Source organism: Pogona vitticeps, chromosome 7 (assembly GCF_051106095.1).
Source record: "Pogona vitticeps strain Pit_001003342236 chromosome 7, PviZW2.1, whole genome shotgun sequence".
Classification (NCBI taxonomy): Eukaryota; Metazoa; Chordata; class Lepidosauria; order Squamata; family Agamidae; genus Pogona; species Pogona vitticeps.
The window spans coordinates 22093832-22116214 of NC_135789.1; the positions used below are offsets into that span (position 1 = coordinate 22093832).

General features: G+C 43.9%; 1 protein-coding gene across 3 annotated transcripts in view; it reads right to left on the reverse strand.

Moving 5' to 3' along the window:
* Positions 1–5471: 5471 nt before the first annotated feature.
* Positions 5472–22383, reverse strand: part of LRWD1 (leucine rich repeats and WD repeat domain containing 1) — a 41519-nt gene continuing 24607 nt past the window's right edge. For 2 of the 3 annotated variants that reach the window (XM_072978266.2, XM_072978264.2), the window contains exons 9-16: positions 16818–16927; positions 15846–16053; positions 14877–14949; positions 14643–14786; positions 13022–13119; positions 10011–10169; positions 6710–6834; positions 5472–5896 (exon numbers count right to left, since the gene is read on the reverse strand). In XM_072978266.2, the coding sequence (XP_072834367.1) occupies positions 5756–5896; positions 6710–6834; positions 10011–10169; positions 13022–13119; positions 14643–14786; positions 14877–14949; positions 15846–16053; positions 16818–16927 (1058 nt within the window). In that variant the 3' untranslated portion in view covers positions 5472–5755. The remainder of the gene's footprint in view (positions 5897–6709; positions 6835–10010; positions 10170–13021; positions 13120–14642; positions 14787–14876; positions 14950–15845; positions 16054–16817; positions 16928–22383) is intronic. The other variant, XM_072978265.2, reaches the window with a different exon arrangement.

A 22383-nucleotide genomic window follows, 5' to 3' on the forward strand; every position in this document is an offset into this window, starting at 1 on the left:
GAGGGAATGAAGGGCACTGTAGTTTTTGATGGCTCAACATCAGACCCCTTTGACATCCGAAGCGGAGTGAAACAGGGCTGTGTCCTCGCACCAACCCTTTTTGGGATCTTTTTTGCTGTCATGCTGAAGCACGCCTTTGGAACTGCAACGGAAAGTGTCTATCTCCCGACTAGATCAGACAGAAAGCTCTTTAATCTCTGTAGATTGAGAGCAAGGACCAAAGTCCAACTGACATGCATACGGGATTTCCTCTTCGCAGATGATACAGGCATTGTTGTCTACTCTGCTGAAGACCTCCAACAACTCATGAATCGTTTTAGCAAGGCCTGCCAAGACTTTGGACTAACAATCAGTCTGAAGAAAACACAAGTCATGGGCCAGGGCATGGACTCACCTCCCTCTATTACCATCTCCATGCAAGAATTGGAGGTTGTTCATAAATTTGTGTACCTTGGCTCAACGATCTCTGACACTCTTTCCCTAGATGTTGAGCAGGATAAATACATTGGCAAAGCAGCTACCATATTCTCAGTCTAGACTCACAAAGAGAGTATGGCTTAATAAGAAGCTGACAGCATATACCAAGATCCAGGTTTATAGAGCCCGTATCCTGAGCACACTCCTGTACTGCAGCGAGTCCTGGACTCTTTGTGCACGGCAGGAGAGGAAGCTGAACACCTTCCATATGCATTGTCTCTGATGCATTTTTGGTATCACCTGGCTGGACAAAGTTCCAAATAGAGTAGTCCTAGAATGTGCTGGAATTTTTAGCATGTATACATTACTGTATGGACCTCAACAGGTGGGAAACCCTGACATCTGAGCGTTCAGCCTGGAGGCAGGCGGTGCATCATGGCCTCTCCCAATGTAAAGAGACCCTTGTCCAGCAGGCCGAGGCAAAGAGGCAGTCCCCAAAGCAGCCAAATCAGGGAGCTGGACAGGGGACGGATTGTATTTGTCTTCAGTGTGGAAGGGATGGTCACTCTCGAATTGGCCTTCTCATCCACACTAGACGCTGTTCCAGGTCCTCCATACAGAGCATGTTACCATAGTCTATTGAGACTGAAGGATGCCTAGTAGTACCTTACAAGGTTGGTGTGCAAACTCCAGCAAATATCCTTGTGATCACTGTGGTCAGGGGGGCTCATGGGGTCAGGGAGGGGACTTCTGGAAATTCCCTCCACCACATGCCAATTTCTTTGACTCTTTGCTTACCTCCAGGCCACAACCCAATAACTAATAAACAACGTGTTCCCACCCCACCCTACTGCCTAAGAAGGCTTCCATGGAATGAGAAAATTCAAAACCAGGTTCTACTTCTACTTGATTCTCCTAATATGCTCGCCTTAAGAGATTCTGTTTCCGATACTTTAAACCCCTTGGATACCTTTAATAAAATTACAGCAGCAATTAAGCCTCTCCTTGTCTCCTCTAAACCCCCTAAATATGACTCTTCTTCAGCAGGCGGCTGGTTTGACAAAGACTGTCTAATCCAGAAGCGCGTACTTTTAACAGCCCTCAGAAGACTCCGCAAGTGGGGTTCTACTGCTAACTATTATGCCTTCACTCGATTGAGGAGGGACTACAAAATCCTGCTCAGAAGGAAGAAAGACGAACACACTAAAAAGTCATGGCAGGCCTTATCCTCGGCCGCCTTACACAAGGAACCTGCCAAATTCTGGGCCTTGGTCAACAGAGGTATGAAGTCTTCATTTGAGCCCTTGGACCATCAGATTTCTTCTTCCCAATGGCACCAGCACTTTTCCGCCATCTACCGGGAAAAGGATGATACCAACTCGCTCACTCACTTACTCGAGCTGAATGTCCCCTCACTTCACCTGCTACCTGAATGGGACCCAGTTTCTAAGGAAGAACTAAATGAACTTATTACCGCCATTGCTAACAACAAAGCCCCTGGACCTGACATGCTGCCAGGTGAACTCTTCAAATGTAACCCAGACTGGTGGTCTAATGTTTTATCCAAAGTGTTCTCCTTCATTAACCACTCAGGTGAATTTCCCCCGGTGTGGTTAGACAGTATTGTCTCCCCCATTCACAAAAAAGGATCCAAATTGGACCCAAAAAAACTACCGTCCCATAAGTCTTCTTTGTGTGGTTTCCAAACTATACACGAAGTTCCTGCTCCTTAAGCTGGAGAAATGGGCATCAGAGAATTCTATTATCGCTAAAGAACAGGCTGGCTTTCAAAAAGGGAAATCAACGCTGGATCATTCCTTTGTTATCCACCATTTGGTCCGTAAATACACCCAGGCGGGGAGGAAAAAATTGTACGCTGCCTTTGTCGACCTATCCTCGGCCTTTGATACAATAAATAGATCCCGTCTATGGCGGAAACTTGCAGAAACCAATATTGACAAAAGACTCCTCCTTCTTCTTATAAAGCTTCACACAAACACCAATCTCAGAGTTAGACTCGGCCCACATGGTATGCTTTCAGAGGAAATTACTACCGAAAAGGGGGTCCGCCAAGGTTGCTTACTGGCTCCGTTTCTTTTCAACTTTTACATAAACAACATTGTACCTGAGCTCCAAGGCCTCGATTTCTTTCCGCCGACAATTGGGGACATAAAACTTCCAATATTATTATATGCCGATGACATTGCTCTTTTTTCACTCACCCCGGTTGGGCTACGCAGACTACTGGCCAAATTAAGTACCTACTGCAGCCATGAAAAACTAACAATAAATCACGCAAAAACCAAAGTGATGACCTTTGGGAACCATCGCAGAAAACATACCTGGAGGCTTGGGGACTTCCCAATCGAGCAAGTGTCAGCTTTTCGTTACTTGGGTATTATTTTTGGCCCTCATCTTTCCTGGTCAAAACACCTGGACTCAGCAAGGCTCAAAGCCGCCCATGCCATCCAAGCCCTCCTACACTTTACTAGGTCTAAAGGAGGCAACTTGGTTCCCCCCGCTACTGAAATTTTTGCCAAAAAACTGATTCCCCAAATGACCTTTGGGGCCGAAATCTGGGGATACACAAACATTTTGACCCTAGACGCTGCACAGAACACCTTCATTCGTTCCATCTTGTGTGTCCCGCGGAGTACTCCAGCCTCCTTACTTAGGGCAGAAGTAGGCCTTATCTCTGTAGCTGCCACCTGCCATTTAGCACTAGTCCGGTACTGGCATAAACTGTCCCAAATGAATGATACCAGTTTACCTAAGATCTGCTTCAGAGAACAACTGGCCAACCCCTCTCTTAAATCCTGGGTGAGTGCTGTGAAACAAATAACTGACTCCTATGGCATCGACTTAGATTCTTTAACCGCTCTTCCGCTCAAATGTGTGAAAGCTAGTCTCAAGGACACAATTCGCCTTTTTCATATCAGAAGTGACCTCTGCACCATCTCTAGCTCGCCTTATTCCTCTTCACTCCCACTCTATAAGTCAACCTTTGTCATGGAAAATTATTTGACCTGGATAACTACATTCGCCCTTCGCAAGGCCTTCACCGCTCTACGTTTTCAATGTATGCCTTCAAGAGTGTTAGAGGGCAGACACGAGAATCTGCCCTATCATCTAAGAACTTGTCCTTGCCACCTTGGAGAAGTCGATGACATCACTCACTACCTTTTGAGATGTCCACATTACCACTCCCCTAGATCAAGGTTTTTGGCAAGTTCCCTGACTTCCATCCAAGACAGACCTAATCTCGCCCAGGTCTGTTGGCTCCTGGCTGACATCAACGCCAATACCACCTTAAACGTGGCAAACTTTGCCTTGGCTGCAATTAACATCTGAGCTCGCTTGTTTCCTGTACATTTGTCTTTTTGATTCCTATTTACGTCTTATTGTATTTGCTTTTTAATTAATTATCTCACCTGCTGCTTTTATTTTATTTTAACGTATTTTAATGACTTATAGTTGATAAATAAACTCTGCTCTCTCTCTCCCTCCACCAGGAAAGTTTGGGGAGTGGGGCATAGTGGTTTGTGCAGATCTTTCCCTTGTGTCCAGAATCTTAACAGGATAGAATGGAAATTTTCCTCCCTGCTTCCTGGACCCTGTGCAGTGCAAGAGCACACCAACATTTATTAACTGCAGCATCATTTCTGCTTACTCCTATTCCACCGGAATGCATGGTTTTGTGCACAGATTAGCTCTCTTCCAGGGAAAAATGAAAGGCCCGGCTAGGGAAAGGCGCAATGATAGTCAAGGAGCCCAGTGGCTAAAATGAGGATCGACCAATGGCCATGCACATACAATAGGACCCTCTTATCTGCGGGATCAGTATCCGTTGATTCATTTACCCCTGGTCTGAAAATATTAAAAGAAAAATCCTAGAATTTTTTCTAAAGATGAAGCTATCAGAACTGGCTGCTTAGAGCGAGCCAAAAACCATGCCATGGATGGCGTTCACCGTTAAAATAGCATTTGTTATAATTCCCGTTTTTCAGCATCCCCTGTGGATACAGGGGGTCCTACTGACTTGGATTAAGAACCTTGCTGCCTGCAGGGAAAGCAGTTGCCCATCAAAGCATCCAGCTTAATCCATGGCCTCAACATGGACCGCAAACAGCAGTTTCCCAGCCCAGACAGCAGAATTAGCAAACTCCTCATTGTTAATATCAATGTTATTCAACATTGACTGTGGCTACCCCAGGCCTCCAGGTGTTCAGCCTCTTAAGCGACATGATTTCCTGGTCCCTCACTGCAGAAATCAGGGCGCGTCTGCCTGTCCCTCACCAGGGCGTACCAGCTTACCTCAAGGTGATCATGGGTTGCTTGTGCTTTGCGTTGGCCTACAACCAGAGGCAGCCATATAGGGTGGAGTTAGGAGAAACCTCAGGAACCGCAAGCTTCCAGCTCTCTCTGTCTGGTAATGTATAGAAGAAAACTTTACTGTGCTAAGTTTCAGCATCAAGAGGATCAGAAGAAGAGGCGTCTTACGAGCAGCTCCAAAGTAGTGCCCGAGTCCTAGCTGAGCCTTTGATGGAAAAAGGTGTTTCTACTCCCTCCTCTCATCTGGACGGCCTCTGCTCTTTGGAAAGGGAATACATAAACAAACCACCATTGTACCGGCAAAGAAATGCTGCTCTTGAACCCTAACAGTGACCATCTCATTGCACTTGAGCCCTTGGGTGCAACATTTTAAAATAACCAGGGCAAGGTAGCTAAGTTGTTGGGATGATGCATAAGTGGGGAGAGGAGGTGGATGTCACATCACAGGGCATCAAGTGAGTAGGGAAAATTTAAGAGGTAAAACTGCAATATAGCTCTGTGGCTGCGGCATCGGTTGGGAGTTCAAATTCCCCCATGGTGCCTCCTTGGCAGAGGCTGGACCAGATGATCCACAGGGGGTCCCTTCCACTTCTGCAGTTCTACGATGATGATGGTGATATTGGACCATTCCCAATAAGCCTCCCGGCTAAGCCAGGATAAAAGTCTAGGGACAAGTTCTCTTTATTTCCTTTCCCATTTTATTTTAAAAGAGCTGCTTCCCGTTACCTCGTATCAAGTTTTATTAAATACTGTCCTTCTATAAAACAAATACACTTAATACACCAATAAATCAAATTCACAGTTAAGAGATGTGGGCATTGGCGGCAACAACACGTGGTTCTAGCCAATGCCTTTGGTTGATTTTCTTGCATTGATACATGTGGAACTTAAAATTCACCCACCCACCCATCCCTGGTTATTCTCCGAACGGTCACAAATACTGCACTACTGAAACGTGGATGAGACAAAAGTGGCTCCTATTTCTTGGGGCGAAAAGCCAGCACAGCTAGGTTTTCTTCCATATTGCGGCAATGTTTACATCAGTCAGGGCAACCAGGTACGTGAACGTGGGGTCCGTGACCACGTTGTTTACCAAGACATCTGTCAGCAGCTCACCGTTCGCCTTCAGTTCGGGCCACTTCAGTACCTAAGTGAAAAAGGCGAGTGCGGGAAGCATTAATTAGAGGATCTCTAACCAGGCTCGTCTTACTTCATATAATGCTGCCAAGTAGAACATTGTTGCTCACTGGGCCCAGATAAAATGGGGATTTAGTGGGGCCTTAACTGAAGGTCCTGGGCAGGTTGAGAAAATTAAATTGAGGGGAGAGAGGAGAGCACTTTTCAAAGACTTGAAAGGTAGACCTACAGAGGAGGAGCAGGATCTGTTCCCCATCATCCCAGATGGCAGGACACGAAACAAGGGGCTCAAGCTGCAGGAAGCCAGATGGAGGCTGAATGCCAGGAAAAACTTCCTGACTGTTAGAGCAGTACGACAGTGGAACCCATGACTTCGGGAGGTGTTGAGGGCTCCTACACCGACGTGTGGAAGAGAAAATCGGACCACCCTCTGTTGATTTGGATTCCTGCCTTGATGTATAAGTTGAAAATAAATAAATATGTCCCTTCTATGTGTCTGAGCAGAATCAGTGGCTTCCTTCCTACCACTGTTTTCACTCAACACAGCAAAGCTGGGTCTTAGAACGCTTCGTGAATTTGATGGGTTCTAGTCCAGGGAAGTTACAATCACGACAAATGTTCATCTTAAAAAAAAAACAAAACAATGATAAGGTTGTTCTGTTGTTTGTTTTGGAATTTAAACACCCAAAGAGCCAAAAGTCACCAGCTGAGGACTAGCAGAGGTTTGTAACTGTAGCTTTAAGTGGCCTGGTAATTTAGCAAAAGACAAGCATGAACAGAGACCTAGAACAGACCACAGAAAGACACGGAAAGACCTGCATACCTGCGAAGGCCCTATTCTTTTGGTCGAAGAATCTTCCTTGGCTGCGCTCAGAGCAGATAAGTGGTTGCTAAGGTCATACATCCAGACGCTTCCCTTTTCATCGCCACAGAACACATACTCTTCTGCTGCAGGAGTAAAGCAAAAACAGAACAACAAAATCATGCTTTTAAGCGTGGTCTTCTCTCTCAAAGAATCTGAGATCTCAGTGGACGCTCCCTTCCAAGACTGCAGGTAGACACCAGAACTCATTTAAACGAACAAGCAAACAAACCTCACTGCCTTCCTGTGTTAGAAGCAAAGAAAGATCCTTTTATTGAGGCAAGATTTTCTTTTCTCCTTTTATATACTGTGATTCTCAAAGGAAGACGCTGCTGAACGCTTAGCTTTAATTTACAGTAGGACCTCCCTATCCACGAGATTGGTATCTGCGGATTCGCTTAATCCTCTGCCTGAAAATACTGAATAAAAAATCCCAGAAATACATATCTATATGCATGTACAGAGTGTATTTACTACAATGTGATGTGTAGCGTTTGATACTTCCAAGTTTTGGGGCATCTGTAGAGGGGCTTGGAACCAATTCCACAGGCATACTGCACTTCTGTAACCTTAGGGCACTTTTTACTTCTTTTCCACCTTAGGAGCATTCTCTATTGAACCAGGTTTTATTATGTTGTAACATTAAAAGGGGGGGAGGGAGGCAACAAAATCTTGTGGCACCTTAAACTAACAGATTTGTTTTGAGATGAGGCTTTGTGGATCAAAATCCACTTCCTGAAACATATATGTTATCCTTTGTCTCCTCCCCTTCTTTTTTCCCACTTTAATTTTATCAACCTGGTGAAACAGACCAATGCAGCTACCTCTTGTAAACTGTTCCCACTAGCTTGCCTATTTTCATCCGACATCCTTAACTGTAAAAGGTCTCAGTGCTTCAATTAGAAGATCATTGTATAAAACCACAGCCATGTGGATGTCTTGAGTGGCAAGAATTTCTTCCTTCAGTCTGAGAAATGGTTCACTATTTAGAACTCATGTTGGAATATATAAGGTTCTTTCCATATAATATTAACTGTAACTTTCACACAGAAAAGGACCTTCTGCCGGACAAAATAATTTTGCAGTTGTGACCCCACCATCAAATGTACTTTCCAGGAAAGCTGGTGATAGTAATACAAATACAATAAAATTTGTACCCTTTAGTTAGAAGTAAATAAATTTCTCTACACTAACCAGCTTACCATATTTAATATTATTAATTCAGATTTGTTGGTCAGTTAGCAAATAAAATATTCCCCAGGTTTGTTTAAAAAGGCATCTTTTGCTCATAGTACGACCCCCATATCTGTTCCAAGGCCCATTCGCATGGCTGCTGAAGAACGCAATTATAGTGAACACTGTTTTATTAGTGGCCAGGTCTGGTAACTTCATCTTTAGAAATATATATTCCTACGATTTTTGTTTTAATATTTTCAGACTGGGGATAAGTGAATCAGCGGATTCTGATCCTGTGGATTCAGGGTTCCTACTGTGCTACTTCTTGCTGAATTAGAAAGTTATTGTAACAGGGCCCAGTACAATGAAAGAGTCTGCCCTTGTGATTGTAAGGTTGTTAACAGCTCTCTACATCCAGTATTGGAGGATTCTGTATTTACAGTTGTGTGAAAGACTTTTAAAGTCCAATTTAAAACAAATTATCCAGAAGACGAGATCAGGATAAATTAATGGTACTACTATCAGGCAAAGATAAATTTACCATATTACAAATGGCTTGGCTTTCTGCTATCGTTACAATGTTTACACTCCTTGCTACAAACAAAGTTGATGGTTAAAGATTAACTGCTCTGCTCAAGATCACTTGAAACAGTACTATTTAATTATTGCTAAGTTGACAGTAGCTGAAATTTTCTTACTGAGTTACATGGGTGTAACATAAATGACATAACTTTTGGACATGAACTACCCAGCCTCAAGAAGACCTGGATCGTCCGTTTTTGGACTCTTCTCTGAAATTTTGTGTACCACCCATACAGGAGACGGGCTTAGAACCCCCCCCCCCAAAAGTGGATTTCATCCACAAAAGCTTGCTATTTGTTTAATATGAAGTTGTGTGTGTATGCAAATGACAATATTGTAGTGATTTCTTACCTTGGGGCAATTTACCTCCAAAATATTGTGCCATTTCATAGCTATGCAAGAGGGTCTCTGCTGGTATGTTGCTATCATCAAGGCTTTATGGTTAAATAGTCTACAAAGGTACAGAATATTTTAACCTTTCATTGAAATTGTATTGGTTTTATTTAAAAAAATGTATTGATGGTTTAACAATGTTTGTTATAGCTTGTTTTGCAAAGCGATACAACTGACTGGTTTCAGCTCAACAATCTTTGGGATGCAGGTGAAGGATCTGGTAAGGCCGGCACCAAGCTTTCTGTCAAAGCAGGTGCCCGCTCTTCTAGCGCTATTCATGAAGGTCCACCATGACTTTGTGACCCTATCACTTCCCCCAGACAGGCTTAACCAATGCTCTAGAACAGTGGTTACTCGGGTGTTTTTGAACTGCAACTCCCAGAAACCCCAGCCAGCACAGCTGGTGGTGAAGGCTTCTGGGAGTTGCAGTCCAAGAACACCTGAGTAACCCAAGGTTAAGAACCACTGCTGTAGAAGCTTTGGGAATGCCGGCTAGGCAGCTACCATGTTAACAGTGGCCCAAATGGAAGGTCTATATCGACAAGGCATGACTGGTGTTACATTTTGAGGAAAGACTGAAAGAACTGGGCATGTTTAACCTTGAGAACATAAGGCCTGAAGGGAGATAGAATAGCATTTTTCAAATCCTTTAAAGGCAGTTATATTGAGGAGGGACAGGATCCGTTCTCCATCATCCCCGAGTGCAGGACACGTAAGAATGGGCTCAAGCTACCGGAAGCCAGACTTAGGCTGCAAGTCAGGAAAAACTTCTTCATTGTTAGAGCAGCACAACAATGGAATCAATGACCTCGGGAGGTGGTGAGCACTCCAACAATGGAGCCATTCAAGAGAAAACTGGACACCCGTCTGTCAGATCTGCTTTGGCTTGAGCAAGGGGTTGGACTCGATGGCCTTCTACGCACCTTCCAACTTCATGATGCTAAGATTCTATGATTTTATCGCGCAATCATCAAAAAAGGACTGGACACCCTTGAGGAAGCCCATTTGAGAGAAGAAGGTGACCAAGCAGCAGCTCTCAGGGGAGCTAAGTGAATTCTGGAACAGAGGCCCGCACCCCTCCGGCCCGGTGGTGGCGTGGGTCAGCACTTACTTGGGCATGTGCTGAGGGTGAGGTAAGGCAGATCTGTTGAGGACCACTCCAGTTCAGCCAGAATGACGGCCTGCACCGTCCTCCGCCCACCCTTCCCTTGTTTGAACGAGCGACTCCAGCTCCAGAGGTTGATAGAGGCCGTCTTCGAACTCTTGGTGACTGAGGAGGGAAGAAAACAAACAGGCCCTGATAGGTGGTGTGACTTCAGATCAACACTCCTCTCATGAAAGTGATAGGACAAAGACAACAACAGCAGCAGCGCACCCGTGGAATCAAACTTCCTGGTCATATAACAAAGGCAACCCTGTCTTCACTTCAAGAGAGGCTGCTAATGCTCTGCCTGACTCAACCGCACCTGCAGGTCCACAGCCTAATCCTGGACACGTCTACTCGGAAACCGGTTCCACTTACTTCATGTATACAAGATCGTAGCCTTAAATGCCCTAAGAGAGATGCATGTCATGTGTGGAAGCACAATAGACTTGTTATTGTATAATAACTGTCAAGATGATACCGGTTCAGGAGCTTTTACCATATGTGGTGGACGTGGAGAGTAGCGAAACAGTATTGGATAGCAGTACATACTCAGTTACAAAAAATACTGCTTTGTAAGGTTCCACTAACCCCAGAATTGTTTTTACTGAGCATTGTACCAGATAATACAGATAAGACAAAGAACTACCTAGTTTTATATTTATACTTTCAGAAGTATTGAAAGACTGTCGCATGCAAAAGGCAACTGAATGATGGGATTTATTATATAAATGGCTTGAGTCACCAGATAGTGCTTGAATAACATAGAATTAAACTAAGATGTAACTGTAAGTTGAAACCCGGAGGGCAATCAAATGTTAGAAAGGCGAAAAGTCGACTTGATATTGCATCATAAACAAACAGGTTGGATGACAGTACATTTTGTGTTCTCCTTCCCCCTCTTTCCCCCCCATATCCTCCTCTATCTTTTGTACTCCTTACCTTATCCCTAGTTTTTAAAAATAAAAAATAAATTTAAAAAAAAGATGATGACGCTTCAGGCGTATTTAGGGGCCTGAGAATAAAAACGTGCCACTTTTCATGGAAGAGTTTTGGAAAGAAACCTGAAATAATGAAACAGGGAAAGAGTAAGGGCTGTGCCTAGAAAGTCAAGTTCTTTGCCTCTTCCTTTAATGAATGTTAACACAAAGGAATCTTGGTGTCCTCTTCCTGCTCATTTGCTTGGAAGACCCTTTTCTGTGCCCTTGTGAAAAGCGGCGACCAACACTCTCCTCAAAAGGAAAATCTGCGCTAGTAAAAACTTTTGATACTAACGGCACTTGTGACCTCTCAAGTCAGGTCCACCCTGTTCAGCGGTGAGGTGGTGGTAAAGTCCCACAGAAAGTGCTCCGATGTACAACTGCATTTTAAAAAAACTGTACCAAACACACAGACAAGCACAACAAGCAGAAGGCTGGCTCATAATCTTAGTGCCAGTTTTTTATCTGTATGGCATAATTTAATTTTGTTTTTTACAAGTACAGTATCCTCCATTAATGAGGATACTGTCCACTGGCTATCAGAAGCAGTTCAGTTTATTCTACCACTTTAGCGCTATATCACTTCATTCTGTGGCAGGTAAAGACTAGACTGAAATCTTTCTCTCAGACTCAATTGTTAAGGTTCTCCTCCAGGTACATTTCAATTTTAAGCGGAGGGCAAATGGGTAAAGATTCTTTGAAGTGATACCACCCCCCTTCCCAGGCAGGTTCGGCCGAGACAAACTCTTCCCATTTAGATAAGTGATTCATTTTCCAATAAAAAATTCTTTGAGGTACTTACTGGGCATCTGGACCAACCAGTTTTAATGTTTTTTGAAAAACTGTTTGATAACTTTCTAGTTCTTATGGCCCTAGAGGTAGACCTGTTTAGCTGGAACAAGGTAAAAATAAAATAAAAAATTCTGAGACAATAATATAGTGGTTTGTCAGGATGTCCAGAGGCCATGGGCATGGGATTCCCTGGCTTTTTGATGGATTTACAAAACTGACAGACTGCAGAATTCATTTTTTTTGTGTGTAGAATTCATTCTTCATTTTAAAAAAAACCCTCTTATATGAAATATATAAAAATAAACAAAATGTCAGGAGTTTGCATGAGACTCTGGGTCAGAGGGGAGTTTGGGTCTGACATGCTAATAGCAGAAAGAAAGAATCATTTACTCTGGCTTAACATAGCTCAGCGGCTACGGGTTCAAACCAAAGAGTCCATTCAGATCGCCTGGAGTATGTGTGGCTAATGGGTTTATGTGCCCTGCCACCTCCATAGCTTTGGGTGACCTGCACAGAGATCCCAGAGGGCCACCAGAATTTGGAAACCATTTCTGAGTATTTTCTTGAGAGGGGATCCCTATTAGTCAGAACTGACTTGATGTGACATAATTAATTAATCAATATATGTTTCAACGGATTTTTGGTATCATCTGGCAGTCCCAAATAGAGTAGTCCTAGAACGTGCTGGAATTTTTAGCATGTATACATTACTGAAATAGCAACATCTACATTGGCTTGGGCATGTTGTAAGAATGGCTGATGGTCGGATTCCAAAGGATCTCCTGTATGGAGAATTAGTACAGGGAAAGCACCCCAGAGGGAGACCACAGCTGCGATACAAGGACATCTGCAAGCGGGGTCTGAAGGCCTTGGAAATGGATCTCAACAGATGGGAAACCCTGACATCTGAGTGTTCAGCCTGGAGGCAGGCGGTGCATCAGGGGCTCTCCTAATTTGAAGAGAGACTTGTCCAGCAGGCCGAGGCAAAGTGGCAGTCACAAAAGCAGCAAAATCAGGGAGCTGGACAGGGGACAGACTGCATTTGTCTTCAGGGTGGAAGGGATGGTCACTCTTGAATCGGCCTTCTCAGCCACACTAGATGCTGTTCCAAGTCCTCCATGCAGAGCACAATACCCTTGTCTCTCAAGACTGAAGGAGGCCTAATCTAATATGTTTCAAGGATCTCCTGATAAGCAAGCTTCTTACCCACAATGTCTTCATTCAGAAAAGCCAGGCCATCAACTCGGTGGTTAGAGGTCTCATTCTTTTCATCATTTGGGAACTGAAACTCCACTTCAAAAGGTCTGCAACATTAGAAATGGGGATTTGAGCACACAGAACGAGCAAGCCATCTTTTGCCTGTACGCAAAAGCCATCAAACGTTTGTTTTCTTCCCAGACTGAATTTTCAGGGGGGTTTGCCCCCACCCCAAAGAAAGAACATCTAGTGAACAAGACTGCAGTGATTACAAAAGGAACGGCAGGAGATGTAGAACACTAGGTTAGAGTTAGGGATGGAAACGAAGTGTCCCTCCCTGGCCATTTATTTTGACGGTACCTCACAGCTAATCTATTTGGGTCTTGGGAACAAGCAACCTGTGGGCCCAAAGGGGCCAAACGCAAGTCGCAACACGCTTTAAAAACCACATGGACACTGTTTTAGGGGGAAAGTGTCTCTGGCTCAGAAAAAAATCAAATTACAAATATTTATAAAAATACAAAAGACAAATCCAGAGCATGATTTCCCTTGCTACACAAGAGAAGGACATAACAGGTCAAAATGTTTTTACAAACAGCTGAAAAGGCCCTTGAAAAGTAATGGTTTAAAGTAACTAGAAAATGTTGCACCTGGAAAAATTCCTTTCTCATTATATGTTACTTTATTTACCGTATATCAAGTTCTGATGATATTGGTTGATAATCCCACAGTAACTAGCTACATTTGCTGTGACTTGGGACGGGTGACTTTCCTAGCTTTGGTTTGGCCAAAACCTGGACTTCTGTGATCAGTTGCTAAAAGGAACTAAGAGGGTCCTCATACCAACAGACATATTCCCTAGGGTTTCCCTACACAAAGAACAAGGAAGATTACCAATCCTAGGGGAAGCTGCGGGAGCCAGCAAAAGTGCACCGTAATAACCCGGATTCATATACAGTGGTGCCCCGCTTGACGACGATAATCCGCTCCAGCAAAATCGCTGTAGAGCAAAATCGTTGTCAAGCGAAATAAAAAAAAATGCATTGAAATGCATTGAAAACCAGTCAATGCGTTCCAATGGGGGAAATACCTCACTGTCCAGCGAAGATCTTCCATAGGATGACCATTTTCCGGTGCCTGTATAGTGAAGAATCCGTCCTGAACACAGCGGAGAGACATTTTGCACAGTGGGGAGCCATTTTGAAAACCCGACGATCAGCTGTTTTTTATCATCATTAAGCGAAAAATCGGTTCCCGAAGCAGGGAACTGATCGTCATCAAAGGAAAGTCGCCCATAGAATCATCGTTTTGCAATCGCAATAGCGATCACAAAAACATCGTCAAGCAATTTTGTCGTATAACAAGGTAATCGTCAAGCGGGGTACCACTGTATTATGAAATAATTAAATGCTGTTTCCATTACAAAGACTTTGAAGAAACTAAGGAAGTCAACAGACATGCCAAAGCGCTCTTAGCAGGCAAGGAAGCTACCAAGGAGGTTCAACCGCTAGACTGGATACAGTCTTTGCAAACCAGGTTGATAAATTAGCTCAATAAATTGGAATAAGCTGCATTTGTGTGGATTAATTACCTCTCCTGTATTGGGCAAGGCTAGGTGGGAGCAGCTCACCTGTTTTTCTGCTGCTTATCATCCAGTCTAATATCCCAGGCAAAGCAGCCTTGCTCACAGCCAGCGACCAGGTATCGATCCGGGCACGAGGGCACAAGAGCAATTCGGAGAGGCGTAGCAATGGTCTCCAGCACCAACAGCTGTCTGGCAAATGAAGGATGATGTCAATTCCCACCTTCCCCTGACTTTTCAGCTCCTGGCAAACTGGAAGTGTATACATGTCTCCCGCCTTACCTTTCTTTGAAATTATAGTCACAGTCTGGAACACCAATGTCCCACACGCATATTTTCTTGTCGTAGGATGCAGCTGTAAGTGGGCGGAAGGGAGAGAGAATTCATGTGAATTCACAGCTAAAATGAAATGGTACAAAAACATACTAAAAGGCCTCCCAATTATAGAACGGTTAAAGCTGACTAACATCTAGCTAACCTCTCTGTTTCCCCTTTTACCTAACCTTTCCCTCCTCATCCACTTTGAAAAAGCAGCAACAACTCTGGCACTGGCCAATCAGCACTGTGCAGTAGCATCACATATTCACACGTTGCTGACAAATGGTAACTCAGACCTGGGTGGGACTTGAACATACTATGGGAGGCTTCAAGCAGAGAGATAGAGAGAGAGAGAGAGAGAGAGAATTTTTTGGAGTTTCTCAATTTGAAAAAGGTAAACACTACTGATTGTCCTCATTTGGGGCTGAAAAATTAATTTAGGAAATATTGCCACCCCACGTCTGAGAAAGAGACTATGTTATGAACTGTGCATGGAGAGCAATTCTCCCATACCAGAGAAGCACAAACTGGTAAAAGAAATTTACACCTTTATTTACTCAAATGAAGGCATGCTTTGAATCCTCATGGGGTGAAAATAATTGGGAAAGAAGGGCCTGAACAGGAAAACTGGACTATCTAAAATACTTTGCAGAGCACAGGTAAAGGCTGACTTCTAGCAGGCATGTGCTATTAAAAAACCTTTATCATGTAATGAAAAAGCATAACTATATACTTTATATTGGCAACTACACAAAGAAAACACCACCAACAACAGAAAAAATTTATGTGCATATTCCACACTCCCTCTTCCTATCCTTGCCACATTCCCTAGTTCAAACAGAAGCAAGGACATTTCTAGGGCCTCCGTCTCACTGGTGGAAAGAGAGGTCTTTTCAAAAGGATCGCCCGAGTGACCCCGAGTGCAGGACTTACTGAACAGATGCGTCTCACTTATGGGGCTGAAGCAGGCCATCGCGATCGGCTTCTTGTGAGCCTTGATCTCCCCGTAGCAATAATCGGCAGTCACATGAATGAGCTTCACGATGCCTCGTCTCCCGGCGGCTGCCAAAACATTGTGCTTTTTCTTCCTCCCATCGCTGGTCACCATGGTCAGGGTGGTCCACGCAACGGTGTAAAACTCCTAGAGAGGAAAAGGGGCAGAGGAAGACACGCATCGGGGTAGAACAGGAAAGAGAGCGCCTTGTGGCTCTCCCAGTCGCCTTGCGTCCTTTTTTTAAGGAGAAAGCCAGGAAAAATAATTTGAATAAATCAAATTCAACAGGATGAAGACTGCAGCTCCCATCAGCTGGATCTAGCCTATGCAATGGTGAGCATTTGTGGGATTGCAGTTTGCAGTGTCTACAAGCAGGACGGGCCTGTGGCTACCTGCTCCCGTGGTCTTCATGCAGACTCCCAGACACGCCTGCCCCCTTCAACACCCCTACCCATGCTTCGTTGTCCAGAAAGCTAACTTATAAATCTACTCGTATCACTCCATCTAGCCATGAGGTGAGGTTGAGGAGCCTAAAGCCGAGGGAGGCCCGGAAGGAAAAAACAAGAAACTGGGCCTTTTCGGCAGTGGCTCCACCCTTTTGGAATCACCTCCCTTCTGAGATCCGTATGGCCCCTTCGCTGGGTATTTTCAAAGGCCAATTGAAACCTGACTTGTTTAGGCAAGCCTTCCCTCCAGCCACCACTTGATTTACTTTTTTCTTCCATCTTGAGTCCTGTCTATTGATGTGTTACTTTGTTCTTATATTTTAAATTGTTTATATTATATGCTGTTAGCCGCCCAGAGTATTCACTTGACTAGATGGGCGGGGTAAAAATTCAATAAACAAACAAACAAATAAACAAACAAACAAATAAATATTATAAGTGACAGGCAGAGGTGGGCTTCCTTACCTCCCCGGCCACTTTGTACTTCTTCAAGACAATGCCTGTCTCACAGTCAACCAAACAAACCGAGTCACCCCCACAGGTAGCAGCTGTCCTTGATGAGCTCACTACAGGGTCTGGAAGAATAAAACCACAAGAGAAGATTTAAAATTGCGCCTTCTTGTCTTCACCGCCCTCCCGTCACCAATGGAGAGTCCCTGCGGATGTGAAGCTGCTGTCAAACTACTTTTGGTTGGGGCTGTATTTCTAAATATCCCACCTAACCGTATCCCTTTATATTACTTCCAATTTCCAAAGTGATGATGCGCAAATCCCTCCTTGGCTTCTAAGTGCAACTATTCCAAACTTACAAAAGAAAAAGAAAAAAAAGGCAGCTGACAGTTGCCTTCCTGCCATCATCTGCTACCTTCGTACTACATGACTGTGGAAGCAAGCGTGGGCACCTGCGCAGACAACGTTAAGCTGAGGTCAACAAGGAAAAAACCTAGCAAGATCGGAAGCGTCACTTCCGTATCTTGGACTTGGCAGTGCCCAGATATCGCTGTGGAACTGGTGGTTAGAGATGGGTACTGGTAGTTCGGTGGTTCATGCCAGGTTGTTTCTTGCCTTCTGCACAACTGAGGACCACCACCACAACCACCACCACCCCCGGTGGCAGCTGATCTGTGTGACTGAGTGGTTGAGAAATATTTCAGCTAGACCTACCCTGCTCGCTTACACAAGACGCCCACCTCAGTCTGGATTCTGGCCAATTAACTGCAAGACACGGAAGCCTCTCAAGACTGGCGATTTGCCTATTAAACAGGCCACGGATGCCCCAATACTTTAGAAACCCCCCAAATGCCTATTTTTCAGAACCAGACATACATCCCTAGACACCTCTCGTTTCTCCTCCCACCTCTCCCCCTATTTCTGGCCATCTGTGCAGCCCTGATGAAGTCCAAGGGGGCACAGAATCGTCTCCCAAGCATGCTGCTTGTTTCCGCTCCATGAATACGTCCGTCTTCTTCTTTCCTTCTAATCGGTCCTCAGAACCCACCTTCTTCACATGTCCTTCACCTTATCCTCTCCACCTTCGTATACAAACACGAAGCCCCCATCTCTAGCTGTAACTCAAAAGCATCTCTTTAATCATCTTCCACCCTGCTATTCTCAGTCCACTGGATGGTATGCTTAAGCACACCTTGAGGGGATGAGAGGAGGTGACTTTCCAACCTCTGAGGCAACCCTCAGTACCTGCTGCTTCATCCTGACACAGTACAAAACAGGCATTTTACATCACACGCTGCCCTGAGAATGCCACATTAAATAGAAGCCCATAAATGCTTGTAAATCAGTAACAAGATCTGCCCATCTCAAGATGCCTTCAAGCAATGCAGTTGCAAAATGAAACCAGCAGAGTCAAACTGAGCCATACGAAACAAGAAGAACAGAGTGAATGTGTATATCAGGTGTTCAATAATTTCTAGAGAGGTGTCTAACCCATGCTACCCCGTTAACAACAAAAGAAACAAGAGTCTTGTAGCACTTTAAAGATTAAAAAGGTTTTCATTTAGATTACAGTAAAGTGGAAGGGGGATTCCCAGCATGGTGTAGTGGACAGAGTGATGCACTAGGTCTCTGGAGAACAGGATTCGAATCCCCGCTCTGCCATGGAAACTCACTGGGGGGAGTGGAACTGGTAAAACCATTCCTTAAATAACTCCCATACCTTGAAAACCCTATTAGGGTCGCTCTAAATCAGTTCTGACTTGACGACACAGAACATACACGAAGTGGTGTGTAGGAAGTTTTAGTGGAAAGTATTTTGGTCTAGAGTTCCATCTTGTGGCTATTAAGGGATACAGCAGTAGCATTGTTCTATGATTCTCTACGCATGTGTGGAATGTGTGGTATGTGTAGAAAAGATTTAGCCTCTTTGGCTAAATCTTCTCTTTATGTAAATGATGGTACTTAATAAAAAAGGACATGCCTCGGGGGAAGAAGGTAGACATTTTAGAGACATCTTAGAGACATATTATCTTAGCTAAATACTGCAGTCGTCTGTCTTTCTTTATCAGAGATTCTCTCCCTGTTTTCATTCAACTGTTATTGGGCTGGCCCCATTGGCGGTTCCCTGGGGATTTTTTCCCCACACGTGGTGCACACCTGTGCGAGGCAAGAAGCACGGGAGAAGATGCGCAAGGCAACAGCACGACAATTCACCTTTGCCCTCGCCCGGCACGGGCCCCAGACGCGTCAATCATCCACAAGGATCCCTGGGTGAGTGTTGAATTTGTCAAGTAAGACACCTAGACTCCTAGCAACATGGGGACTTCTTTATCAAGTCTTCAGGAACAATATGTTCAGGACCTCCACTTCTTATTACAAAGGAATGGTCACACGACCACACACACAGAAGTGGAAGATTTAGTTTATACTATAGGGGATTTGTGCCCCTGGATCCCCGAAGAAGGGACGCTGGACCTCAAGGAATGGTCTAAAATAGGCAGCTATTTTCATGGACAGCCAAGAGTTAAAGCAGAAGTTATTTCTACATGCTCCAAAGTGCGTACTTGCCTTCAAGGCTCACACAACATTCTTTTCGATCAAGAATTTGAGAATAATCTGCTCAAACAACTCCCTAATTCTGCCTCCCTTACCAGCCTCCTCAGCTCCACTGCTGGACTCGACCGAGCCTCAGCCTGAGAACACCTCCTGAAAAACCCAGGATGACTTAAAAGCATTGCCCCCTCAGGCAACTGAGACTGATAACCGTCCTTCAATGGATACAACTGGTGCTGCTCCAGAAACTGGCTGTGTAATTTCTGCTTCTCCTGTCATGCAGGAATCTGCCACAGCAGTTCCTGTCGGATCTGAACTTTTCCCAGCTCAAAGCATCCGCGAACTGCAAAGCAGTAGCAAGGACAATGGGATGGACTCCTTATCTGCCCCATGGCTTGTCCCTAATGACTGCAAGGCCTTGATAAAGAGATTCCTTTCCACCAGCAGAAGGACTCATTTGCCTTCAAGAATGGCAAGATTTAGCATTTAAGCAAGCAGAAATTAATGCTGGTGCAGCAGAAGTAGCTATAAACGCCTGGAAGCAGACATTCCAATCAGCAAAACAAACTGCCTGCCTCCCTCCCTCCCAGGCCGGCCTGGAAACAACAGCTACTTCGGTATCTCTGCCTGGTCGGCCGAGGTCACATTCCATCTCGGGGAAATGGGACTTAGGGCAGCCCCCAGGCCGAGAGAAAATACTAGGAGATCTGCAAGATTTATTTGATGTCATGGGCTGGTATACAAAAGAAGCTTTACAGGCATGCCGAGTGTCTTCTGAGAAATTGGGGTGGGAGGAGGTGAACCAGCTCCTTAAAGTTTTCCCCCATCACCTTCCAATCTGGAGAAAGCATTGTTACTCTCAAGACACTTGTAAGAGATCCAAATGATGTCCTGGACACTCTGTGTTCCATGTTCTTCCTAGAACTACAAATCCTATCACACCTTGTATTGCTGAGTTTCCTGAGTAGCTAAGTATATGGGACTTCATACAAGCCTGCATTCCTGTCTCTGCCTTCAGGAATAACAGTGGCAAGGTTTATCAGTGACTCCAGGCGTTCTGCCTAAAGAATGCCATTGTATCAGACAATCTAAATAGAGAATCATCTGGCAACTCTTACAGCTCATGCAAAATATGGGTTTTGTGTAACCCTCTCACTTTATCAATAAGTGCTACAACTGATTTCTCCATGATTTTTCATCTGCAAGCTGTGGTTTTCAAGTGCTATTTTGGCTACTTCATGGCTGCTAAATGCTGTTCTCTACACCCCTGAAAAGAGGGACAGAGGTGCTGTAAATTGTCAGGAACAGATAATTAACTGTTTGTTTGCAGGGTGATGTTGATAAGAGTGCTTGACATGTCTTTCCTCTGTCTATTATCAGTTAGCCAGATCTTAAAGGGCAATGGGTATTGAATTTCACAGAGCTTCGTTTTAATGCTCAGAATTAGCTGCAGTTTTTTAGCCTTTGAGCTTTTTTCTAATGTTGAATTTACTTTTGTTGTAGACACAATATGTTTATTCTTTTGCATTTTTTCCTCATATCTATATCCTTCTATTACATTTGATTGTGGTTACATTTTCTGGGTTTCTTCATGGAACCTAAATATGTCACAAGCTTTCCTTGAAAACTATTTTATAATTTAATATGAAAACTTTATGTCTGTTTATGCCTGAGACAGAGAAGCAAATTATTCCCTTGAGGGACATACACAAGATAAGGGACATGGTTTCCAAAATTACCCACATCACTTTAGCACATGAGGCAGAAAATCTAAAAGCATTTTCCCTATTTCTTACAGTAATAAGAAGCAAAATAACTTAACAACTTTTTAACATTCCATGGCTCCCAAAGTTTTCTGCCTGAAGCAGCTGCATCAGTGTGTCTAATGTAAGGGCCAATTCAACACATGCAAATGATCGTTTGAGATTGCTGCCAAAGAGCCATGACTGCATGGGTGTAAGTTTGCTCTGAGTTTATGACTGTTCAAGTCTGCATATGACTGTGTTATGGTCATAGCTCCATGATGCCACCTGGACATTTTTACAGGTATCTTTTTATTATGAGGCCAGTCATTCATCAACAGTTAATTTAAATTTAGATATAAAGGGCACTAACAAGCACCTCTATCTTTTTTCCTACTCATCCCTCAAAATAAAAATAAAACACAGTATAGAATAAAAGACAAAACAGCTATAAGATTTGACTGGCAGATTCTAGGGGTTAAACTTGTTGTTCTTTTGCCAAGCTGTACACCTGCTAATTGCCTTTTAATTAGTGGCCCAGAAGTACATTTACTGGGACATGTATGGAAGCTACTGCTCAATCCATATCTACCATATGCATTTCTCCAATCAAGTCTCATGCAAGAAATTCATGATGTGTGTGTGTGTGTGTGTTCAGTGGGGAATCACACTGAAGCATGGGATTTCTTTTAATTCCACAGGGCAAGCAATTGTGGAAAGAGAACATTTAACTTTTAATTCACTTTTGCAGAAGCAAACCTCAAGCAAAGGAGTTTCTGTGGCAGATGTTTCTATGCAAAAGTTCTGTATACCTTACAATTTTCTGCTTTTTCCTCATAGCAGTCCGCTGTGTTTATGTATCTGAATATTAATCATGCACTCCTAGCAATGGAATAGTTAATTAGTGATCAATGTTTTTTTCCTGAACATGGTTATGTACTCTTGTCATGTATATCATTATTGTAATTGTAATTTTAGTTACTTTCTGTTATCCAATGTTGCTTTATCTTCAATCTACGCTGTGATACGGATGTCATCGGACTGTGCCATCTAATTCTCTTAGCCCTAAGCAGTTATCAGGCTGAATATCATATCCTCCATGAAGATGCTGCTTATGACTCGCTGATTGCGCAAAGATGGATTTTGCCGCCACTCGATGACTGAGCGACGTGGATCCCTAGATACAGAACTTTCTGACGTGTATAACTGGCGATGGATGGTTTCAAAAACAAAAAACAAAACTAAAAACAGAGGGAAAATGTTGGTAAATGGTTCTGCTGATGGGA